The sequence below is a fragment of the Callorhinus ursinus genome, unplaced genomic scaffold, assembly GCF_003265705.2.
Source record: "Callorhinus ursinus isolate GAN/ISIS: 27379988/994484 unplaced genomic scaffold, GSC_fseal_2.0 scaffold71, whole genome shotgun sequence".
NCBI lineage: Eukaryota > Metazoa > Chordata > Mammalia > Carnivora > Otariidae > Callorhinus > Callorhinus ursinus.
Window position 1 is genome coordinate 1,091,512 of NW_027397133.1, and position 25,170 is coordinate 1,116,681.

General features: G+C 57.8%; 1 protein-coding gene across 2 annotated transcripts; it reads right to left on the minus strand.

Moving 5' to 3' along the window:
* Positions 1-556: 556 nt before the first annotated feature.
* On the minus strand, positions 557-24,997 carry POLD1 (DNA polymerase delta 1, catalytic subunit). Of its 2 annotated transcripts, none has more exons than XM_073886407.1 (27): positions 24,797-24,997; positions 15,653-15,898; positions 15,202-15,315; positions 13,323-13,469; positions 13,103-13,228; positions 12,864-13,032; positions 12,701-12,782; positions 12,493-12,622; positions 11,792-11,958; positions 11,376-11,480; positions 9,582-9,722; positions 9,389-9,499; positions 8,832-9,023; positions 8,558-8,646; positions 8,370-8,486; positions 8,054-8,167; positions 7,592-7,739; positions 5,024-5,119; positions 4,774-4,911; positions 3,704-3,879; positions 3,216-3,368; positions 2,972-3,074; positions 2,066-2,198; positions 1,858-1,971; positions 1,454-1,605; positions 1,269-1,366; positions 557-750 (listed from the first exon to the last, which is right to left on the minus strand). In XM_073886407.1, exons 2-27 carry the CDS (start codon positions 15,852-15,854, stop codon positions 645-647), a joined length of 3,423 nt encoding a protein of 1,140 aa, XP_073742508.1. In that variant the 5' UTR covers positions 15,855-15,898; positions 24,797-24,997; the 3' UTR covers positions 557-644. The 2 variants fall into 2 exon arrangements, with proteins under 2 accessions (XP_073742508.1, XP_025705472.1); XM_025849687.2 differs by having other exon boundaries at positions 1,454-1,506; positions 24,797-24,991.
* Between the last annotated feature and the right edge of the window lie 173 nt (positions 24,998-25,170).

The following is a 25,170-nucleotide window of genomic DNA, read 5'->3' on the forward strand; positions in this document are numbered from 1 at the left end:
GGCCCAGGAACCAGAGGGGGAGTGGGTTGCTGGGGATGGGGGACACATGACATCGAGGGGCACATTCAAGCACCAATGGGGTCGGAAGGCAAGGCGGGGCGGGACTCTCGGGAGTGCATGTGGCCGGGGGGCGTCTCTGAGGAAAACCCAGGCCCAGAGCCGGTGAGGACCCCAAGGTGGAAACATCGTGGGTGTATGACATAGAAAGGGGGGGGTCCCCTGGGTTGTGCCAGGGAGTGGGAGCTTCCGTGTGAGGGGCTGCCCCAGGCCTGGAGGAAACAGGTCAGCACCTGGAGGGCGGGGCGGTCCAGGCAGAGGAGGATGTGTGGTTAGACGTTCACTCAGGGCCTCGAGGGAGGGTCGCAGGGGGAGACTGAGGCAGGCATGGCTTTCATGGGGCTGGCAGCAGCGCTGGGAGCCCAGGGGTCTTGGAGGGAAGGTGAGGAAGTCAGCGGGGGTTTCCTGGGGGTCAGGGGACCCCAGTGAGTGGAGATGACCCACCGGGGCCAGGGTTCATGACAGCGGACCCCACCCACCAAAGACCACAAGGCACCAGGAAACAAAAGGCCTGAACTTTATTAATTCTCTGCCAATACTGCCCCCCCACCCCCCAGCCCTGGTGAGACGCCTGCCCTGGTCAGAGGTCACCAGGCCTCAGGGCCGGGAGGGCCAAAGCGCCTCAGAAGCTGCTCCTGGTCTTCTAGGTCCTTCCGCACCTTCTTGCGCATGTAGAAGATGGGGCAGTCCCGGCTGGGGGCAGGGTGGGGGGTCAGGGTCAGGGCTGGGGCGCTGCCCGGCCCGGTGATGGGGCCGGGGCCGTTCCCAGGACTTTGGCCCCCGCCTGCTGCCCACCCAACCCCCCCTCCAGGGGCAGACTGTTTGCTCAGCGGGCATGGGGGGAGCTGTTAACAGCGGGTACCCGCGGAGGCGCTGGGCTCCACCAGCCGTATATCACCTGTCACCTGGCGTGGGAACCAGCCCCGCCCACCTGTTCCCTGGGGAAAGCCTGGCCCGGCCTGGGGGAGGGGGCCAGGGCGGAGGTGCGCGTGCGTGCGTGTGTACATGTGTGCATGTGTGTGCAAGAGCAGGAGAGAGAGAACCGCGGTCATTTCCTGGGCAGGTGCTGGCCCCCGGAGCGAGCCCTCCCCGCAGCAAGGCTGGGACACCCAGAAAGTCAGCCAGTGCGCCCCCCAGGGCCTTCAGGTCAGGGCTCTGGTGCCCAGGCCCGGGAGCTGGGAGGGTGGGTGGCAGGCGGGCCCCCCGCGTACCTGGTGCAGATGACATCCTCGTGCAGGCTGCCCTGACAGCGCTGGCACTGGGTCCAGAGGCGTGAGAAGCGCTCCTCCAGGGCGTTCAGGTGGGACACCTGGGGGCAAGAGGGCTGAAGGTAGCCCCGGCCGCCCCCCCCCCCCCCCCCCGTCACCCTCCCTCCCCTTGCCGCCCCGCCCCTCACCTCCTTCTGATACAGCTCGGACTCCCGAGGCCGGCAGAACTTGCACACGGCTCCTGGCAGAGGGGGCGGGGCGGCACAGGGGAGCTGGGGCCCAGCCAGGGCCCGGGCTGCCCTATCCCTGCTCCTTCCCCACCCGCTGCCCATCCCGGCTTCTGAAAGTCCCCGGAGACAAGAGAACAAGGGAGCAAGTGTGTGGGAGAAAACTCCCCGGGGAACTCCCGGGGCGGGGGGCCCAGGACCCTCGAGGGGGTGCCTGGAAATGGGAGCCCCCACCCAGGGGCCAGGGCCCATCCAGGTGGCACTGCCAGCTCGTAGGGCGGGGGCCGGGAACCTCAGCGATGGAGGAGCCCGGTGGAGGGTGGGGGGTGGGGGCCTAGGGCCGGGGCCCGGCGGTCGGCGCTCACCCTGGTGACCGAGGACCGTGCGGCAGCCGATGCAGCAGCTGTGGCGTTTGGCAAAGGCCAGAAGGCCGCCCACCTTGCCCGTGAGCACGGTCTTGCAGCGCGTGTGGTCACCCCCTGCAGGTGAGAGCAGGCAGTGGGCCTGGGGCTCTCCGTGCCCCTGCCCCGCCCCGTGCCCCCCATCCCGCTCCAGGCGTTTCCCCCGGAGTACTCAGCAGCACAGCCTCGGCACGGCCCTCGCCCAGGATGGGCTCGAAGATGCGCAGGAGCGGCTTGGCAAGCTGCTGCTCCAAGTAGTACTGCGTGTCGATGGGCAGGCTGTGCTCCAGCACAAACAGGGGGTCCTGCAAACACAGCGGCCGGGAGGGGTCACACCCAGGGGTCAGGGGGCCCGGGGCTGTGGTCAAGAGCAGGCTGCGTGGCGAAGGGCACTGGGAGCCGCTGGGGTGGGGTTCCCAGTCGTGACCTGTGGGCAGCGGTGTGGGGCAGTCACCGGGCACGGGTGCCGCCCTGCGGGGTGTAGCATCAATGGCGGGCCTGGGTCTGGGATGGTGTCAGAGACCATGAGGGGTCCCTGGCCATGAGCTCTGATCCATGGGTGGCGGTCCTCAGGTTACCAAGCAAAGGTCAGAGGTCACTGCTGGGGGGTGTGAAGGTGGACAGTAGCGGGGGCGGGGTGAGGCGGGTGAAGGCTAGAAGCCAAGATATGAGGGGGCGGGACCGGAACTGGCGACTGAGGAAGGGGTCATGGGGGTCAGAGGTCACTGGCCCATCAGGGTGGAATGGGGGAGGACATGAATCCTAGAGAATTATGGGTTGGAGAGCAAGGACCAAGGAGAGAGAGAGACACAGAAACAGAGACGGTTAGAGCCACTGTGCACGGTGAGGCTGGGTCCTCTGTAGGGGGGGTGAAGGAGGGGTCAGAATAATGGGGGGGGCCTCCAGAGGGCACAGGAGGCCTGGGAGAAAGGCATCATGAGCCAACTCCCAGGGGTGTGATGGGGGCGGTTCTCAGGGCCCTGTGGGGCCCACAGAGGGAAACACCCCCCCCCAACCCGCCAGGCTTGGAAAGCAGAAGTGAGAGCTGAGGGGAGCTGGCAGCCCAGGTGGGCCTGACCTCGGACTTCATGTAGGCAGCCACGCCCTTAGCAGCGCCGATGATCACGTAGGGGACACGGTCGCCCAAGCTGGGCGCACTCCCGGGGTCCCGCTTCCTCATCCTGCGGGGAGACCGGGGCGGCCGGGCGGGTGAGGGCAGGTGGGACGGCGGGGGCGGGCGGGGGGCATAGGAAGCGGCGCCCAGCTGGCAGGAGAGGGGCTATTTCTGGGCGGCCCTGCACCCCCCACCGTGCCGGGCGGACCTCTCGGCCAGTTCCACATGGGCCTGCTTGCCGGCGTAGTCAGCGGCCGCGCGGGTCAGCTCCTTGGTGATGACCAGCTGGGAGATGTCAATGCGGTTACACAGCAAGTCGGAGATGACGTCCTGCGCGTGGGCCACAGCACCTGCGGGATCTCTGCAGGGACCAGGGTTGGGGGGGGGGATGTGTGTGTGTCACCAGTGGCTGCCGCGGGCCGGGCTGGTACCTCCACCACTCCTGAGCCTGGGGGGCCAGGATGTGCTCTGGGGGCTGAGGCCCAAGGCGGGGAGGGACGGGGCCACAGGCTGCAAGGAGGCAGAGGCGGGGCCTAGACCCACAGCTGTCCAACCCCACACTCTTTCCACCGTTCCCCCACTGAGGACAAGCTGGGCCTGACACCTGTGTCCCCAGGGGAGGAGGGGGCTGGGGGCCTGGACCCCTGGGTCTGAGGGAGAGGGGCTGGGGGTAGGGTCGGGTAGGATCCCACCCACCTGTCAATGAGCAGGCGGCGCAGGGAGGCAGTGACGAGGTTGGCCACAAGGGGGCAGTTGTCCCGGCGCACGGCCTCCAGGCCCTTGCAGTCCATGCGGTCATGAGCATCCGGCCGGGAGGAGAAGAGGAGGCCAGCATAACGCTTCTTGCTGATGAGCAGGTAGGGAAAGTAGACCTGGAGGGGGACCCATGGCTGAGACCCTCGAGACTTCCAGACGCCTGAGACTTCCCTCAGAAACAGGACACACAGGGCTGGTCTGTGCAATGCGGGATTGGGACACTGGGGGGCATGGACCCTAAGACCCCAGCGCCTGAGCCCAGGGACACCCTCAGCATTCCAGGGGCCTCAGATGTGAAATAGAGACTGGGATAAACCTAGAGATAGGTCCTAAAGCACAAGATCCAGACATGGGGGTGTAGCCTGGAGAGCCCCAAATCTGGGTCTGGAACAGACCTGAGGCAGACAGGGGTACAAGGAGCTGAGACTTAGGCCCAGGAGTGAGCCCTGAGGTAGGGGCTTCTCAGAATTGGGAAGCTCCAAATTTGTGAGCAGGTATACCCAAGACCTGACCCCAAGTTTGAACCTTGGGAATAACATGCAGTATGAGTCCCCAGACCCTAGCCTGATTCCTGCTGGGCGCCAAGAAGCACTGGCCAATGGTGCCCCAATCCAGGATTTGCCCCATCAGGGTCCCCAGTGCCCAAGGCAGCCCCCACATCCAAAACCAGAGATGCTCTAAGACTGACAAGGTTTTCAAAGATAGACACTGTCCTGTATAGCAAAGCTCAAGGCTTTAGAGGTTTTCAAACTCAGGAGAACCCAGGCAGCCAAATACCTCAAAACCGGGGCATGTGAACATAAGGAATGGGATATCCAGAGTCCCCAGGTCAGGGCACCCCAAAACGGAGAGAGCCTGAGCTACACTGGGGTTCTCCAGATGCTGACATACCAGGGGAACCTCTCGTGAATGCATTCTTAAACTTCGCAGGCACCAAGAATCATAGATCCTCTGAAACCTGCAAGGCCCGCACCTGCCCACTCCAAGCCCCGAGGGAGGCTCCCACTTACCTTTTCAAACTCAAGCCGGATAGGTGGGGGAAAGTGGCCTGACACCCAGTCCGCGGCCTCCCGCCCCAGAGCCATCGCCTCGGCCACAGAGGAGACACCAAATCGGCACATGACGGAGTCAGTGTCACCATACACCACCTGGAGAGGGGTGTGTGTGACGGGGAGGCAGGGGGAGAAGGGGGCCAACCTCCTGCACTCCCCCGACCAGCCCCAGGCCCATCCCTGGACAGCAGGTGGGGTGGCCTCTGACCTTGGCGTGGGCACCATAGCCGTTCTCCACCGTGTACTTGGACTCCACCAGCTGCTTTGTTTTCTCAATCATCTGGCGCCCGAACCCAGTGACGCTCTGTCAGGGAGAGAACCAGGCAGTGAGGGCCCAGGAGCCATCTACAGTGAACACGGGCTCAGGGTGCCACCCATGACCTCCTGGGGGTTTGGGTGAGTGACTCCGCCCCTCTGGGCCTTGATTTCCGAATCTACAAAATGGGGCTACTAAGCTGCTCCTTAGGTCTGTTGGAAAGAACTGGCTCCCTGGCCCAGAGCTCTGGGTACAGAAGAGGAATGACTGCAAAAAAAGGCATGTTGGCAAGGCCAAGGCCAGAAGAGGCCATCAGCACCCCGTTTCCCTCCACAGAGGTGCCGTGACATGTGGCGATCCTGCAGGCAGCTCTCCATGGTGCAGGACCACCAGCACTCCCGGCCCCCTCCCTGAAAGCCAGCGGTGCCACCCCCACATCCTTGGGCAACTGGAAATGACCCTACACACTGTTAAATGCCCCCCAGGGTCGAGAGTTGTGCTAGCCTCATGGAGAAACTTTCCAACAGTCTTACTTTACAGGAAACTGAAGCTGGGGCAGTGGGGGGCCAGGGGGCACACACCAAGGAGAAATGGGTGTGACTCTTCTGTTTTGGTTTGTTTGGACACAGTCAGAAGATCTCTGTCTTTTAACTAGAGCATTTAGGTGACTTACATTTAGTGTAATTATTGATCATATCTGGGCTTAAATCTACCACTTTACTATCTGCCTTCTGTTTGTTTCACCTGTTCTGTGTCCCTTCTTCTTTCCTTCATCTTTTCCTGGAATGATTCTGTGGTTTTTGTTTTGGTTTTTTATTCCATCTCCCTGCCCCTATAAGCCTGAGAGATGGCAATAAGAAAGGAGGCTAAGAAACAAGACATGACAGAGGGACAGAGGGAAGGGTGGAGAAGGAAAAGACAGACAAAATGAGGAAGCAGTAGCCCTGATGAGGGAGCTCCAGGGGAAGAAAAGCCAAACCCGCCTGGCCTGGCCTCTGCTCAGGGGCTGGAGTCTGACAGCCAAACACCCACCTCTTTCCACCAAGGAGGCTGGGGACGCCCCGAGGAACTAGGAAAGGCCAATGACAGCAGTTTCGGTGGGATGCACTACGGGATGAACCTTGCCCAAAGAGAGACCTGGCTTTTAGAGGGAACCTCTAAGCCCTTGGAACGTCCTAAGAGAGTGTCTTTGTTCACCTAGGACCTTAGACTATACTAACAACATGACTCACACTGAGGCCTTGGGCCACGGTATCAGCCTGACCTCTGTCTGCAAGGGCCGGAGACCAAGTAACGAAGGTCAGTCACACAGATGCTCTGTGCCTACGTGATTGACCCCAATAAAAACCCGGGACACAGAGGCTCCAGTGAGCTTCCCTAGTGGGAAGCACTCTGTGCACGTTGTCACACATCGATGCCGGGAGGAATGAGCACTGTCTGCATGACTCCACTGGGAGAGACAATTAGAAGCTCCATGCCTTTGCCCTTGGCTGATTTTAATCTCTATCCTTTAACTGTATTAGGTCATAATCACGAGTGTGATGGCTTTTCTGAGTTCCTCCAGTCCTTCTAGTGGATCACTGGATGGGAGGGTGATCTTGGGGGCCCTGGGACTGAAGGTGGGTGGGTGTGTACACAGGCCTCTCCCACCAAAAAGCCCAGTCACCGGCAATTCTTCCAAGTCTTCCACCCAGAGCCACATGAGGACTGACATAGTGCCAGATACAGAGGGAGCTTCCCATGGCTGGGAGCAACCAAGTTTGGAATGTGCCGAGACCCAAACCCCAGGGAAAAGGGCTGGACAGGAAGACCTTTCTAAGGCCATGAGCCAAGGTGCTGATCCCAGCTTGGCAGAACCTCAGACCCAGATAGAGCTGCCTCTGGGAAAGAGGCCCAAGACACTGCTACGGGGCAGGGAGGGAGGCAGCGGGCTCTCAGAGCAGAGCACTGACCAAGCACCTTCCAGGCATCTTCACACCTGGGGTGGGAAGAAGCACCTTCACACCAGCTCCTTCAGCGCTGGAGCACACACAGCAAATCAAGTGTCAGAGCCCAGCTGTGTTACTGGTTGGCGCCCAGCACTGCCCCAGCCCCCACGAGCAGAGACACAGCCCTGTTCTCCCATCAGGCGGGAGGGAACCTGCCCTCTGCATCCCCACCCCGACCAGGGGAAGAGGTGGGTGGGGTCTGTCAGATCGACTATGACAAACGGAATGAATGAGCAATGAACAAAGCCTCTGCTCTCCCCACCACTACCCTCCCCCCCGCCCCGCGTCATCTGCCTGCCGAGCCCTCAGCACCAACTGCCTTCCAAACGCATTTACTGCTGTCACCATCTGTGTACCCACGAGGCTGCACGCTGCAGGAGGGCAGAAGCCCTCATCCGTTTTGCCACCTGCTGGACCCACAGAGGATGTTCAGCAAGTTGGGGCAACGAGACCTCTACCACACGGAGACCTGGTTCTCCTAGGGAGGGGCCTGTCTGCTCCCCCTTGCCTACTGTGGAAACCGAGCACTCACCTGAGAGATCTCCAGGCAAGGCAGCTTGCCCACCTGGGCACCAGTGAAGCCATAGACAGAGTTGGCGCTCACTTTCAGTGCCAGCTGCCGCCCGTCTAAGACCTGCCGACGCAGGGGGTCTGTCTCCTTGGCCAGCTCAGCCTTGGCCCTGGAAGGACAGGAAGCCAAGGCCACTGACACAGTGCCCCAGATCTCAGGGAGAGATGAGAGGCCAGGGCTGGGCACCGGTTAGGGTGCCTTTCTAGAAATGGGTGCTGTGTACTGGTGTGCAGGCTGTGCACTGCACAGAGGCGCCCAGCAGAGGGGGCAAATGGGAGCAGTCTGGAGGGGCGTCTTGTTCTAAGTCACACATGGCTGCAGTCAAGTGTGGCCTAGCAATCCTGGGTGACCCACAAGGGACAGGGACTGACGAGGAGCCTCAGCAAGTTTGAGCAGGGGTGGGTGTGATGCTCAAGAACCCACCTCTTCCGGGCGCTGAGCAGGTTCTCCAGGATCTGGGGCAGCAGCCCTTTCCGCACTGAAGTCTTCACAAACTCATCCCCTGTGGGTGTCTTGATGAACTGATCCTCAGTCAGGCTGGGTCGGAGGATGTGGGGGAGGGGGGAGGGTGTGAACCTGGCTTCCCCATCTCTTCCTCCTCCAGACCCTTCAGGCTCTCCCCACCTCTTGAGTCTCCCCTCTACTCCCCTCCCCACTATTTCTCGGCCCCCGGCCCTGCCCTGACTAGAGCCGGCCCCCAGGCAGTCCTGGGGTGCACAGGATGAAGAAGGGGCCATACCCTAGTTTCTGGGCAGCCCCGGGCCGCAGAAGCGTGGTGTAGCACAGATTGTGGGCCATCATGATGGACGGGTACAGAGAGGAGAAGTCCAGGGTGGTGATGGGCACATCGTAGTACCTGGGAGGGTGTGGAGGAATCAGGTCCGGGAATCCCAAGCCACCCCCCCACCCCCTAGCCACGGGCCTCACCCTTTGAGGGGCTCGATGACTGTGGCTCCCGTGTAGTCCTCGCCGCCCTCCGTCTTTACCACGGGCATCAGCAGTCCCTCGCGCATGGCCTGTGAGGGCAGAAGTCGGTAAGTGGAGGCAGGAATGGGCAGGGCAGACCGGAAGAGGGAGGAGGAGGAGCAGGGAAGGGCATCCAGGTGTCACGGCCCAGGAGCCACAACGAGTGACCAGAGGCCAGGAGTGGGACTTGCTGGGGGTGTTGTCACCGGGCCCACCCTCAGCTCCGCCCACTGACCTGCCGCAGCAGCTGGGACACGACCTTGACCTGCTGGCCCCGGCTGAGCAGGTAGCCGAGGGGCACGCCAGTGACACGCGCCATCTCCATGGCATTCACCAGCACCATGAGCCGCTCCAGCAGCCGCAGGGGCAGGAAGGCGTCCTTGAGGCAGTACACAGCCAGCCGGCGGCGCGTCTGGTCATTCCCATTCTGGGGACACGCACGGACGGCATCAGGGTCAGGGAGAGGGCGAGGGTCTGGGTGCGGAGCGGGCAGGGGGGGAGCTGAGGAAGTTGGCAGGGTCCGAGCGAGGAGGGCGCCATCTGAAGGGCGAGTGTGGGCTAGAGGGGGCGGGCAGGAGAGCGGAATAAAGGTCGCAGCGCCAGAGGTCAAGTGAGTGGGCAGGAATGGGGAGTCACACCTGCAGGGTGAGGTCACAAATCAAAAGCAAGAGGTCAAGGTGAAAGCCGGGAGAAGAGCTGGGAGGCTGAAGCCCCCGGTCAGGAAGGCGGGAGAGGCTGAGGCCAGAGCAGGTGGAAGGAGGGGTCAGAGGTCACAGGCCGGCAGCCAGGCACCTGCAGGTCGGTGATGATGCTGTGCTGCACGTCCTCCTTCTGCTCGCCCAGGAAGTGGAAGCTCACGGCGTTGAGCGTGTAGGAGCGGAGCTTGTACTCCCGCAGCAGCACCTGAGGCAGGGGGCACAGGGTGGGCCCGGGGCCCCGGCAGCAGCCCTGCGACGTGGGCCCCCGCCCGGCCCGGCCCGCATACCTGCAGCATGTCCATCTGCACGCGGCCCACCATGCTGACCACCTTGCTGTCCCGCCGGCCCGTCTGCTTGGACTGGAAGGACGAATCCCGGATGTTGGAGCGGAGGCCAGACACGCGGCCCAGGAAGGGGAATGTATGTACCTGAAGGCAAAGCCCGCGGGCAGGGCGGAGCTGTGGTGGGGAGCGGCCAGATCTGGGGACCTGCCCCCGGCCCAGGGCCACGCCAGAGGAATGGAGATCGGAAGGGCCAACGACGCCACCCGGGATGCCGCGCTCTTCCTGCAGGGAACCCAGGGCTGGGTGGCCGGAAGCAGGGGCAGTTCTGATGCAGAAGAACCCTCTGGGGCCGGGGAGGCGTGGACTGGAGGCAAGAGACAGGAGGCCGGAACGGGGAGAGTCAGAGGCCTGATGGCCACGGGGCTGAGAGGCTAAGGGTGGTGCCCAGTGGCTGGGGAGCCGCCCTCAGATGGGCAGCTGGAGGGGGAGCGGAGCTGGGGACGGTGCTGAGCTCAGTGCGGGGGGTGTGTGCGTGGGCTGGGGGACCTGGGGGAGAGCTGGGTGGGAGCACAGCAGGGGGGCAGCACGGAGAGCTAGGCCTGAGGTCAGGAGAGAGTGGTACCGGAAGGGAAGGCGGGAGGGCCCGGGGAGAGGAGAGGCCTGAGCCGGTGGAATAGCAGGTAAGGGGGCAGAGGGGAGAGGAGCAGTAGTACCCCGTGTACAAACGCCGGACGGACAGGGATGGACTTCTTCCTGGCGCCACTGGGGGCCGTAAACGTGATTTTTTTTTTTTTTTTTTTTTATAGCATTCGATTTGATTTAAGTCGGTTCCATGCCCACGACCCTGAGATCAAGAGCCACACACTCTAGTGACTGAGCCAGCCGGGCGTCCCAAACGTGATTTTTATTTTTCATTACAAAACAGGCCAAATATAAGGAAAAGGAAGGAATGATATAATATAACCACCGTTGTGAAGCTAAACTGTCTCCTCGCCGCCCCCCCCAAAGATGTTGATGAAGGCCTAACTTGCCAACGCCTCAGAGTGTAACCTCATTCAGAAATAGGGTCTTTACAGGTGATCGAGCTAAGGCGAGGCCACCAGCGTGGGCCCTGATCCCCTACAACCGTGTCCTTAGAAAAAGCGGGGAAAAAAAGAAAAAGGGGAGATTTGAGCAGAGACACACGTAGCGGGAAGGCAAGCTGAAGACTTAGGGAGATGGCCTTCCACACCCCAGGAATGTCTGGGACAACCAGAAGCTAGGAGAGGCCTCAGAAGGAACCAGCCCTGTGAGGCTCTGATCTTGGGCTTGAGATGACACAAGTCTGCAGTCCTGGGTTCTGGCAGCCCTAGCAAACGAATGCACCCCACACAGTCACCCCCAGATTCAACACGCCTCAAGGCATTGCCACACGCTTCGAGGAACACCCTCCCCTTTTCCTTATTTTTTTTACTAACGTATTTTAAAGTCTAGAAGATAAGACGCTATACCTGGGCACGCTCAGTCTGCCCCTCAAACACACAAGCCTTTCCTTAACCATAAATGCCCGCCTTGCCTCTGCAAAGACCACGATAACCTTCTGGACTTGGAGCAGGGCAGGGATGGGGCCAGGGCTGTTTTCAGCGATGTCCCTGGAGCCACTGGGGGGCGGTGGGCTGCAGGTACACAGCAAGACAGACCACCGCAGGGGACAGAGCCACAAGGGAGAAGGCAGCGAGGAGGAGCAGGGTGGCCGCCCACCCCTTGAGCCCCCAGTGGGGCTTTTGAAGGCAAGCCTCCCCCGCCTGCCTGCCCTACCTTGAGAGTCTGGGCCCGGGAGATGAGGTATGGAAGGTCAAAGTTCTGAATGTTGTAGCCGGTGATCACGTCAGGGTCCATGGTGCGAATGAAGGTTGACCATGCCTGGGGGTGGGAGCACACCAGGTCACCCCGGTTTGTCATCCTGATTGTCCCCCTGGCATGGGTCCTCCCCACTCCTGGAACATTCTAGAAGCCCCCCAGAGCAACCCTACAGCCCTTCTGCCCACTGTAGAAAGACTGAGCAGGTGCTTCTGAAAATCACACAGAACCCAGAGGGGAAATGTTCACCCCTGCAAAGCAAAGGGATCTGAACCCGTGGACTGGGTGTCTCAGCGTCCAGAGGCCTTGAGCCTGGGATGCGGAGGCTGGGTGGGGAGTTCTGAGGAAACGAGGGGAAATGAAGCAAGGGCCACCTGGAGCAGTTCCTCCTCCCGCTCGTAGCTCTGCACTTTGGCACCCAGGATAGGGGCGCAGGGCCGTAGGGTGAGCGCCAGGCGCAGGAAGGGCTCCGGCTCACCCCAGCGCAGGCCCAGTGAGCAGATCTGGATCACAGGGTCCCGCTCAGGTTCAGGGAAGATGCCTGCGCAGGGAAGAAGATGGGGGATGGACGCGGGGGACGAGACTCCTCCTTTTCCTTCATGACACATCAGGGTGGCTGCACCTCCAAATCTCCCCAGCCTGTCTACTCCTCTCTACCCCCACTGCCTGCAGACCCTGCACAACCCACCCTCGCTCCCCTATGCCATCATCTTCTGGCCCTCTCCCTGTCCCTCACAGACTGGGATGGCCCTGCCCCAGGGCCTTTGTGCTGGCTATTTTCTGCAGAGGGTGTGTGTGTGTCTGTGTGTCTGTGTGTGTGTGTCTGCTCATCCCTCTTCCCAAGGCTTGCCTCATCACCCCTGAGGCCTTCCCTGCCCACCTGTCTGAGCTGCCCTGTCACTGTCCACCACCGTCCTCCTTCGATGGAGAATCTTATGACGACCTATCCATTTGCATGTTCACTCCCTTCTTCCCAAGAGTGAGCTCAAGAAGTATGGGGACTCCTGGGGCAAGACCGGCATGTCACCAATATCTAAAGGGAGGGCAGGAGGAGCTCCTGGTCCCGGAGACAGACCTTTGCGGCCAGCACACTCGATGTCAAAGCTGAGCACGCGGAGCGGTGCGATTCGCTGCCATTGCCCTTCTGGCGGGTGACTGACTATGTCAGACCACAGCACGTCCACCTCCAGCTGACACAGCGTGGCCTGTAGGGATGGGGCCTGTCAGTGGCTGCAGGGTCCCGGCTCTGTGCTCCCCCCCTTCGCCCCTGGGGAGCCCCATACCTTCCCCTCCAGCCTCAGCACGTATCTCTCTGCTGGGAGTTCCAACCAGTTGCAGCCGACGATGTCTGTGTCCACCATGAACCTGGAGGGAGACGAGGACCAGTAGGTGGGAAGCTGGCTGGGGGCGGTGGGGATGGAGGCTGAAGAGAGGCAGGGGCTGTACCGGATCTCAAAGTCGACGTTGGCCTCATAGGGCGCGAAGCTGGGGGTGCCCAGGCCTGCCACACGGATGCCCTGCTCCAGGAGGCGGCGGGCGGGGGCCATGAGGCGCGGCAGCGCCAGGGTGATGCGCAGAAACGGGGAGGGGCCGTGCCCATGGTACCCGAACATGCCTGCGGACAGATGAGGCTGGCACCGGCCCAGATGGACCCGTACCCGCTTGGCCCCCGGGGCGGCACTCACTCTCCCGGGAGCACAGCTCCACAGACAGCACCGCCGGCCCCGCGAGCTCCTTCCCTCCACGCTGGTCCCTGCTGATGGCAGCATTCAGCTCCCGCTGGAGGTCACCCAGGTGCTCAGGCCCAAAACCTGGTATGGCAGAGCTGGTCAGAAGCACGGGGGGAGGGGGGGGCCTCCAGAGGGGCGGGGGCGGGAGTGGGTCTCGAGGGTCAGGGTCACTCACCAGGGGGTGCTGGGGTATAGAAGTAGGGCGCAAAGCCGTGGATGTGGCAGCAGACCGACACGCCCTCGTCGGTGACTCCAAAGGCACGGAGCACGGGCACGGAGCCGGGGGATGGTGGGGGTGCTCCCGGCAGGGGCTGTGCTGGGCCTGGGGGTGTGACGGGGTAAGGCAGGAGGGACCCCTTCAGACTCCTTAAAGCCTTGCTCCCCAGGCTCCTCCTGGGCTGGGAACACAGCCCCCTAATTCCTGCAGTTTGGGGTGCATCTGCCTGCTGTTCCCTCCACCCTGACCGCCTCCCCACCGGCCTCCGTTTCCATCTTTGTCCCCCTACAGTCTGTTTGCCACTGTAGAGCTAGCGGGAGGCCCCTGCCTTTTTTTGCAAAAAAATATTTTCTTTTAGAAAATAACACCGACTTTGTGTGTATGGGGTTATGAGCTTTAACACACATACAGATTCGTGTGACCACCACCAAAATCGGGGTGCAAGACAGGTCTGTCACTCTAAACAGCTCCTGAGAGACGTGCTTTTGTCACCACACCCCCTCCCACCACAAGCCCGGGCACTGGTGGTCCGTCCGCTCTTGGTCATTTACTTCTGTCTCTTTGAGACTGTCCATAGAAATGGAACTACACGGCCTGCTGGCTCCTGTCAGAGGAACCCTAGGGGAAGTATCAAGGCAGGGAACTGCCTGGTCCTATGAAAAGAGTAGATTTAACTCTTGTATCTCAATAAAGCTGGGGGTGGTGGTGGTGGGAAGGGTAGGCTGAACTCTAAGAAACTTCCAGGCTGTTTCCCAGAGGGGCTGCAACCCAAAGCGTTCCCACCGGGAGGGCACGAGCAAGCGTTCCAGTTGCTCTGCATCCTCATCAGCACTGGTGTCCTCGGTGTGCGTGCACGTGTTAGCTCTTCTGATAGGAGTGTGTTGTGTCTCACCGTGGCTGCCATGTGCATCGTCCCGACAGCCAGTGACACGGAGCGTCACCTCCAGGGCTGATTTGCCACTGCGCATCCTCGAGTGAACTGTTCAAGTGTTCTGCCCCCTCCCAGACTGGACTGTTTAGATCTGAACGTTCTTTACATATTCGCAGTACTGGTTTTGTGTCAGATATGTGGACTGTGAATGTTTCCTCCCTGCCTGGAGCTTGTCTCTTCACTCTCTTAGAGGGGAGCCTTCTAACCTGCGAGTTGGCCTGGGTCTCTCCAGCGCCAAAAGCTTTCCAGCCCGCGCAGAATGGAGCCCCCAGGTCCTTGCCTGGGCAGACAGGGTCGCACGTGCCGCCCCTACCCCCGTCTTCGCCCCCTGCTCCCACCGCCCTGGGCTCCTGGCTGTTCCTTGAACATTCCAGACCTCTCCCTCCTCAGGACCCTCTGTCCGGAATCCCTCTTCCAGACCGCCCCATGGCTCCTCAGTGCCTCCTCAGAGAGGTCTCCTCAGACCTCCGAGATGCGCAGTCTGGCACCTCTACCCTACTTTAGGTCCTTCCATAACCCTTATCGCCACCTGAGGTTCCATTTCCTTTTTTATTTTGCCTATCCTTCCAGAAGGTGAGCCTCGAAGAGCAGGGACCTGGTCTGACTGAAACAGGGCCCGGCTCAATGCAGATGCTGTGCTCCTGACACTGGATGGACAGATGGATGGATGGACATCAAACCACACACGTGTCCCCTCAGCAAGGAGCCAGCTCTTACCTTCAGGCCTCAATTTGGAGACACTCCCCACCTCCAAAAAGCCCTGTGGGACACCGTGGCCCCTTCCCCTCTTCCTGCCCCTCTGGGCACCCACAGCCCTGGCCACCTGCATGGGCACTGTGTCCATCTCCTCCCTCAAAGCCCAAGGCCCCTCCTCCCACCCACCAGGCCTCTGTCCACCACGCTCACCCACGTAATGGTCGATCTCCAACTGCTGGAAGATGAGGGGCTCCGTCTGGGGATCCAGGGGGGGCGGAGTGGGCCGCAGCCAGCGGGCATCTGTGGCCGTTGGGGAGAACTGCCCTGGGTTGGGGGGAGGGGAGACAAGCAGGCTACATGGGAGTCGTGGTCCGCCCAGCCCAGCCCATGACCTCTCAGGTGGCATCTGATGTGCGAAAGGAAAGTCAGGTGGACGTGGTGCTCTGGATCCGGCAGGTAACTCAGGAGAGATTAGGGGGTCAAGGTCAGAATGGGAGCTGCAGGCAACAAAGGTGGCATACTGGCACAGGGTCAAAGGTCAGCACTCTGTGGGGGCTCAGTGTGGGCCAGAGGTCACAGGTTACAGGTGAGCTCCATGGCTGACGTGGTTCCCAGGCAGGACAGGTGTGGGGGTGCAGGAGGTTCCCGCTCCAGGCCTCACCATCCGCTGCTCCATCCAGGCCCGGCTGCAGCAACTCCTCTTCCTGTTCCTGCAGCCTGTGTTCTGCCTCCATCTCCTCCATCAGCGCTAGCTCCTCCTCGAACTGGGATGGCTGACATGGCTCATCCTCATCCCAGAGGCCCCCACGGGCCCGCTTCGGGGGCACCCCAGGCCCCGGGCCTGGCCGCCGCTTGCCATCCATCCCGCTGGGCTAGTCAGGGCTGGGGGACGGTTCCTGTCTTCTTCCTGGCCCCCCATGCACCCACCATGACCGTGAGCCTTTTAATTCCCAGGAGTCGCAAGACTCTACCCGCAGGCTCACGGGATGCTGGCACAGTTGCCATGCCGAATAATCATTAGTTACTATAATTACAGCCCACTTCCCGCCTCAGTTTAACCCTTTCCTCACACACTCAAACCTTCCACATCCCTTTACCTGGCTGCTTGCCCTCCACCCAGCACAGACTTGGTCCTTAGCACATCCCTTTCTTTCCCATAAACCTCTGTCTCCGATGTCGTCGCCCACCCATCTCCCCACCTGCCCAGGCCTGAAACACAAATCTGATCTGGTCCCTTCCCAGCCCAAAACACTTCAGAGGCTTCCCATCTCTCTTCAAAACAAAACAAAAAAAGAAGCCCTTTCTCTTTTGAAATAATTTCAAATTTGCAGCACTGCATACCCTTCACCCAGATTCCCCGAGTATCAATTTGTTGCCACACTGATTTCATCAGTCCCCTGTATGTAATATGCACACGTCATTATGTTATTTATTTTCCCAAGCCATTTGAGTTAGTTGCCTGTCAGATAGATACCATGCCCCTTGACCTCTGCATACTTTAGCATGTATTGCTGAAGAGCAAGGACATTCTCTCTCTCTTCCTTTTTTTTTAAGTACGTTCCACACCCAACATGGGGCTTGAACTCACGACCCTGAGATCAAGAGTCACGTGCTCTACCAACTGAGCCAGCCAGGCACCCCAAGGACATGCTCTCTTTTTAAAGATTTTATTTATTTATTTGAGAGAAAGAAAGAGAGAGCGAGCGCGCACGAGCAGGGGGAGAGGCAGAGGAGAGGGACAAGCAGACTCCCCGCTGAGTGGGGAACCCAATGCAGGGCTTGATCCCAGGACCGCAAGATCATGACCTGAGCTGAAGATAGACGCTTAACTGACTGAGCCACCCAGGCACCCCCTACTAAGGACATTCTTTTAAACAAGCACAGTGTGATGATCAAATCCAGGACATTTAACAACGACTCAATAATAACATAAACAAAGAGTCCATTTTCCAAAAAATGCCTTTTATAGTACTCTCCCCCATCCAGGATCCAAGGTAGCAAACACAACAAAAAACCAAACGGAGACTGCAATTTACACATTTATATGTTTTGTTGTTGTTCTATTTTTATAAACTTGACTATTTAAGTTTATTTAAGTAATCTCTATGCCTAACGTGGGGCTCGAACTCACAACCCTGAGATCAAGATTTGCATGCTCTTCTGACTAAGCCTGTCAGGTGCCCCTGTTTATATGTTTTCTTAATTGCAACATATAAAAAACTATCTTGCGGTATGTTTTGACAAGATATATTGCCATGAAAGTACATAACCTCTGGTAAGTTTGACAAAAGACTGTATTTAAATTAAGCCCATTCAGGTTGGTAACTTCACTCTGGTTCAGTAAGAGAATATACTAAGAAAATACATACTCAACTGTTTAAGGGTAAATAGCCATGATACATGCAAGCTATTTTGAAAAAAAGTTTTTAGGTGGCGTATGTGTAGAGAGGAGAAAAACAAAAGCTTGAGCACGTGCAAATCATAAAACAAAAAGAGCATGCCTTCTGAAATGTACGCCCTTATTAACCGTGAAGATCACTTGGAATTGTGATCTGTAACCTAGTGGGAGTTTCAAACCCGCTCTGTGTTCTGTGATACCTTGAAGGGGGGAATTGGTACCACCACGATGCACGGCACTTAGGAAATGAAAGAAGTACCTGTTTAAAAAAAAAAAAAAAAAAAGCCGAGGGAGAAATGTTAAAACACGTAATCTGGGTAAAGGGTATACAGGTGTTCTTCGAGTTATTATTCTTTTGATCTTCCCATAGTTTAAAATTATTTTAAAAAGAGAAAGAAGTTTTTAAAGTACATGGCTCCCAGCATCCAGGCCTAGAGAGAGATTTACAGGAACCTACAGCAGACTCCAGACCCAGGTGGGAGGGAGGGTGGGGAGGGGACGGGTCAGCTGCCCTGGGTTCCAGTGAATACCCCTGGATCCCCTAACTGCCCCCACCCAACCCCACATCCACTCACCCCTTCATCCTTCTCGCAACCAACCTCTTGCCTTGCGGCTGCCACAAGAAACACAACCCAAGACTACATTTCCCAGGGGGCACTGCTAGGGATGATCACACTGTTATCTCATGGAAAGAACCACTGCGAGGTGTACAACTTCCGGGGCAGCCTTCAAAGGAAGCTTGCCTCTATAGCCTCTTCCCTCTTCTTGATGGCTGGGACATGGATGTAGTGGTGGTGACCAACCTTGACCACCGGGACGTGGACAACACTGCAGGGAATGCAGGGCTACAAGATGGGAGGAACCCAGGCCCCTCGACAACCTTCTGGGGCAGAGCTGCCTACCTGAGGGCAGTTGTATGGAGAAATACACTTGTGTCTTGCCTGGGCCACTGTGCTGTAGGGTCTCTGTTACGGCAGCTTAGCCTAGACCTTAACAAATACAGCACAGAAAAATTCTGAACTGACTGGGGATGTGTTGTTGCAAATGTTTGGGTTGGTAGCCACTGGAATACTCCTCAGCATTAGAGAGTAGGCAGCTACTGACACACAGGACAGACGAATCTCGAAAATATGCTGCACGGAAACAGCCAGACGCACAGTACACATCGGAGGAACGGGGAATGATTGCTCAGGGGCATGGGGTTTCCTTTTTGGGGGGATGAAAATGTTCCGGAAGTAGACAGAGATAGTGGATGCATAACACTGTGAACATACTAAATGGTTAACCTCAGGCGCCTAGGGGCGCCTGGGTGGCTCAGTCATTAAGCGTCTGCCTTCGGCTCAGGTTGTGATCCCGGGGTCCTGGGAATCCTGGGATCAAGCCCCGCATCGGGCTCCCTGTTTGGTGGGAAGGCTGCTTCTCCCTCTCCCACTCTCCCTGCTTGTGTTCCCTCTCTCGCTCTTGCTGTCTTTCTTTCAAATGAATAAAATATTAAAAAAAAAAAAAAAAAACAAACCCAAACCTCAGGCGCATGGGTGGCTCAGTCAGTTAAGAGTCTGCCTTCGGGTGGCGGGGGGGTGGGGGCTGGTGCCTGGGTGGCTCAGTTAAGGGTCTGCCTTCAGCCCACGTCATGACCTCAGGGTCCCTGCTATGCAGGCGGGAAGCCTGCTTCTCCCTCTCCCACTCCCCCTGCTTGTGTTCCCTCTCTCGCTGTCGCTCTGTCAAAAAATAAAATAAAATCGTAAAAAAAAAAAGTCTACCTTCAGCTCAGATCATGATCTCAGGGTCCTGGGATTGAGCCCTGCGTCGGGCTCCTTGCTCAGCGGGGGAGTCTGCTTCTCCCTCTCCCTCCGCCCCCACCCCCATTCATGCTCTTTCTCTCAAATAAATAAATAAAATCTTTAACTTACCTACAACTGTCCACTTGAGAAACTGTGCATTTCACTGTATGTAAATTCCACCTCAATGAAAACATGAAAGCTGGAAGGCCACAGTTCTGCATCTAGGGGTTTATGCTACAGATATACTATCACATACGAACATCTGCATTTATGAGGTTATTTCCGGCAGCATTGTTTGCGATCACAAAAGACTGGAAACCACCTAAATGTCCTCCCCTGGGGGACTGTTTAAATAAATTAACTCTGTTCCATGGAATATTATGCAGCTGTATAAAGGAATGAGGAAGCGCTCTATGTACTGATGTGGAGGGCTCTCAAAGACCCAGTTAGAGAAAGCGAGGTGTAGAATGGTGTACTTACTTACATTGTTATCTTCTTGTATTAAAAAAAAAGTCTAAAAAAATGTTTGCCCTGATTCTTTCATTAGGAAACAATCAAACCAAAGTAAGGACTGGGCTGCAAAACTACCTGCTGGGAATCTTTGAAAATGTCAATGTCTTGAAAGGGGGTGGGGGGGAAGGGGCAGGAAACTTAATTTTTTATTTTTTTAAGATTTTATTTATTTTTTGGGGGGGACAGAGGGAGAGGGAGAAGCAGACTCCCCACTGAGCAGGGAGCCCAACAGGGGGCTCGATCCCAGGACCCCAAGATCACGACCCGAGTCAAAGGCAGATGCTTAACCAACTGAACCACCCAGGCGCCCCAAAGCATGTCTGTTGTCAATGCCTAATTCTGGAAAAATCGGTAATAAACTGGTGACACTGGCTTCCCAGGGCAGGGGGGAAGGGGGGACCGAACGGGGCAGTTTTACTGAGATAGAATTCACATACCATATGACCCATGCGTTTCAGGTGTATAGTTCAATGGCTTTTAGTATATTCAGAGCTCGTGTGACCATCACCATGGCCAATCTTAGAACCTTTTCATCACCCCAAAATGAAATCCCACACCCCTTGGCCATCACCCCCACCCCAGACCATCCCCACCCCACTTCTCCCAGTCCAAAGCAACCACTAATCTACTTTGTCTGTCGCTATGGATTTGCCCATTCTGGGCATTTTCTAGATGTGGAATCTTAGAATACGTGTCCGTCGGTGTCTGGCTTCTTCCACTTAGGATAATGTGTTCAAGGTCTACCCGTGACGCAGCACGGGTCAGTGCTTCGTTCCTTTTCATGCCTGAGTACTTCCTCACCGTGTGGTTGTATCACGTTGTGTTTATCCTTTCGTCTGTCAGTGAACATCGGGGCTGTTTGCACCTTTTGCCTATTACGAGTAGTGCTGCTCTGACCACGCATACAAGAGTTTTGTAGAAGGAGGAAGACTTGGAACAGACTCTCCTCTTGTGACTTCTGAATGCGCACTGTGTCTACAGGTGGCTTATCTCACAGGAAGGAAAAAGCCTGGAGATCTACGCTCCAGCCTCGCAAGCAGCCAGAGAGACACACAGAGTTCTGACCTGCAGCCAGAGAAACACACAAGAGTTCTGACCTGCAGGTAGGGACCTGGCGGGTGTGGTGGGAGGGACAGTCAGGCAAGGTAGCATGAGAAGGAAAGAGGCCCCTGTGTGTCCTCTCAGCTGCCCAGGCACAGAACAGCAGCTGGGGAAACACGGTGATCTCTCCCTTTCTGGACCCTCCACTGGCAAAGAGACAACAACGCCAGGTGCACACCCCCCTCCCCCCGCCCCTAGCTAAGATGCTGGTTTCTGGGACGCTCCCTCCCTCGGTGTTCTCATCCCATCTCCCAATCCCACCGCTTTTACTACCACCTCTATGCTCACCAGGCTTCCCCTCCTGATTCCGGCCCAGACCGCTCCCCAGGGCCCCAGCCTGACAGAGGCAGCTGCTCACCATAAGGATGTCTGCTTAGGCATCCCGCACTCCAAAGCCAAGCCCCTCATCTCCCTGCAAACCGGCTCCTTGCACCCCCCCCAGTCTCCCCCAGTTCAGCAAAAGGCAGCTCCCATCAGGTCACCAACCTTGGAGTCACCCCAGCTTCTCTCTTCCCCTCAGACCACATGCTTGATCCACCCGCAAATCCCATAGGCTCTTACGAGACCTGAGTCTCACCACCTCCCAGCACCTGCACAGTTCCCAGCCTGGTCCCTCCGGCTCTCTAAGATTGTCTGCAGCTTTCTTTTGCGCATTGCTTTTGGTCTGTCTCCCCCTGCTGGAAGACGAGCCACGAGCCCAGAGCGGGCAGGGATCTGGTCGGTTTTGTCACCAGACCGTTCCAGAGTCTGCCACAGAGCCTGGTACACAGTAGGTGCTGAAGAACCATCTGTTGAATGAATGAAGGGCCTCCCCCCAGGGTATCACTCATTCCACCCTGCCCCCATCAGTGTATTCTTCACACAGTAGCCAGAGGGATCCTGTACGAATAGGTCAGATGATCCCATCCCTCCTCCACTCAGAACCTGCCCCTGGGTCCCATCTCATGCAGAGCTGAAGCAATGTCCACAGGGTGGCCCCCCAGGACCCTGTGCAATCACCCCCTTTCTTTTTAGACACTATCTCCTGCCCTCTCCCTCTTGTTCATTTGGCTCCAGCCACCTGTTTCCTCTCTGTTCCTTAAGCATTCCAGGCTTGGTCCTACCTCAGGACCTTTGCAAAGACTGTTCCCTCTGCCCTACCAAATACTCTTCCCCAGATGTTCCCATGGCCTCCTCCCTCTCCTCCTTCAGGTTTTCGCTCAAATGTCACCTTCTCAGTGAGGCCTGTTTATTTTTTTTTTTTAAGACTTTTAAGCAATCTCTACACCCAACGTGGGGCTCAAATTCACAACCCTGAGATCGAGTTGCACGCTCCACCGACTGAGCCAGTCAGGTGCCCCCAGTGAGTCCTGTTTAAAAGGACAATCTCCACTGCCCCAAGCTGATACTCTCCAACCCCTTTCTCTGCTGCCTTTTTCCAGATGGCATTTATCGCTGTGGGATGCACTGTATCAGTTCTTAGTGTTCTCAAAGCGTGGTCCTGGACCTGCAGCTTGAGCTTCAGGTAGAAACTTGTTGGAATGCTCAGGGTCAGACCCCACAGAATCAAACCCTCTGGGGGTGCGGTCTCGTAATCTGGGGTAACAAGCCCTGCAGGGATTCCAAGGCCACTTGATTCTGAGAACCACTGCTTATTTATCTTGTTCACTGTCCATCCCACAATGTGAATGAAAAACTCTGTGTGACCAAGATTTTGTCTTGTTTCCTATGTCTCATGCACCCTGAAGAGGGCTGGGGCAGAGGATGTGCTCAATATATTAACATCTACCTAATGAAGAATGAAGGAACTCACAGAATCTTCACAAAAACTGCCAAGGTAAGCAGAAGTTACCCTCCAACACAATGACTAGAACCAAGGCCCAGAGAGGTGAAGCTACCTGCGCAAGGTGGCACAGCTAGCTTGGAGGGTTCAAAGAGAGGCAGGCTCACTCCAGAGCCCCACTGTTAACCAGCATCGCAGACTGCCGGCCTCCACGGGTGAACTGCTCTCTGTCCAGCGGGGGACACAGACTGGAGATGGATTCCTCTGCTTGCTCAGCCCTTGTATCCTGGCTCACACACAAAAGTAACTATTCACTCTTGCCCTCCAGGAAACTACACACTTTCCATGCTTTGGCCTTGTCCCTCCTGTGGGCCTCCCTGACTCCCGCTACCCTTGTGGCAGGCCAGAGACCATCTGGGCCTGTGTCTGACTCCCTCACCAGACAGAACCCCTTCAGGACAGGGCAGGGCCTGCTGCTTCTCTGGGTCCTCGACGTTGCCCAGCACAGGGCCTGGCTTTGGGAAGTGTTTGCCGGATGAGATCGCCCCTTTTTCCAGCCACTTAACTCCTCCGCATCCACAGAGACTCAGCTCCAGTTCAACTCTTCCGGGACACTTGGCAGCCCCTGGGGGCACCCACTGCACCCGGAACTGCTTCAGAATGTGAGCTCCTCAAAAACAGGGGTCAGGGTCTCGCTCAAGTTGGGGTCCCAGCATCACTCAGCACAGTGCCTGCAACACAGGCCACTTCGAGTTGTGTCAGTTTAGACTCCTCTCGAGTATCACCAACTCTACAAGTCTTCCCTGAGCCCCTGCCGCTTCTCTCGCCTCCCTGAGACTAGTGCTGCCTCGTATTGGTTCAGAGCACTCTGGATTGAGATCTGTCCTCCCCCCAACCAAACTGAATTATCATCGGCTTCCCAGTGCCCAGCAAAGGGCCTGCCATAAGAGCAGCTGACTGAAAGGACTGAAGAGAAGAAAGAGCATTGCAGGAGAAGGGAACAGCGTTGCAAAGGCCGTCAGTGAGTAAGGAACCTCTCTAGTGGACGGGAGGCTTGGGTGATGACATACAGCAAGGAGGGGGAGAGACAGGTAACCACAGGTTCCTGGCACGGGTGGGGCTATGAAGCTGAGAAATTGACATCACTCTGCCCACTCACTGCCACCTCAGAGGGGCACCCCAAACCCATCCCGCCTCAGCCTTCTCCATCCAACCTGTTGCTCAACCACACATCCCAGCCATCTGAGCTCTTCTTCCTTTCACCCTGCTGGCTCAAACCCCAAAGACAACCTGAGACTGATAGCACTGCAGTCTGAACCACCTACTATCCCCTCTTGCCTCCTAACTGGCCTTCCTCTTTCCACTCTTGTTCCCACTACAATTCCATCTTCACTCTGCGGCCTGTGAATTTTTCAAAACGCAGGGCGGGTCCTGTTGCTCTGATGCTCAAAACCTTTCATGGCCCCCTGGGGAAGCTAGAATAAAAGCCAAACCCCACGCCAACCTCTATAAGGATCGGGTTCGCAACCTGTCTTCCAACGTCACCTGTTTTCTTGGCTCCAGCTACAAACACACCAAACTTCTTCCTGCCTCAGGGCCTTTGCACTTGATGATCTCTCTATTCAGGCCTTTCTTTACATGGCCGACTTCTCTGTCAAACGTCACTTCCCCAGAGGGGCGGTTTTTGATCACTCCAGCTAAAAAGGCTGGCTACCCTGTTTTATCTCACTTCGGATAGTATATCAAACCCCGAAAGTACTGCTTTACCATTATTACCTATCACTTGTCTACTCTCTGTCTTCTCCCCAAGCAAGGGCTTTCTCTGACTTGTTCGGGCTGTAGCTTTTGTTTCTAGAACAGTGCCTGGCACAGGGTACTCGATGTTTAGTGAATAAAGGATGACACCTTGCCCCCATGTGCACCAATTCAGTCCTCCAATGCGTCCGGGATCCCGTCGCCCCAAAGACCCCCCCAGGGTGCATCCCCCAGCTCGCCCCGGGGGCCAGGCGCCCAGCACAAGCGCCCCCCGCACGTCGAGGGCCCCCCCAGACCCAGTCATCTTCCCGCGCGACCCGGCGCACGCTCCCACGACCACCGGCCTTTGCCCGTGTACCGCGCGCCCCAGAGCCAAAGGGATCCCTCCCGTCTCCTCGCCCCTTGCCCCCCTTCCTCAGGCCTCCATGCCCAGCTCCTCCATCCTCCTTCCCTGTCAGGCCGAATCCCTGCAGTCGCCCTACTCCCCTTACTCACCCGCTTCAAACAGCGTTTCCCGCCACAGCCTACGCCGCCTTGACCCCTGACTCCAGCGCGCGCAGGCTCAGAGCCACCGGGCGCGGAGCTGGGCCACGCCCCTCCCGCCCAAGTAGGGCGAGACCACGCCCCACAGGGGCTCGGGGCCGCGCCTCCGCGTTCGACTGGGGATAGGCCACGCCCCATCTTTCCAACTTGGGAGGTGGCCTCTTTCCATTTTCTATAAATTCTCGCCAAACCCCTTCTCGTCTTGACGGAGTGCAACTCCTCCCAAACCACGCCCTCTCCTTACGGTACCTTCGCGGATTTCTGCTATCTGCGCGCGCAGCTGGGCGGCCCGCCACCTATCTTTCCGGCCCCGCCTCCCCGCCCGC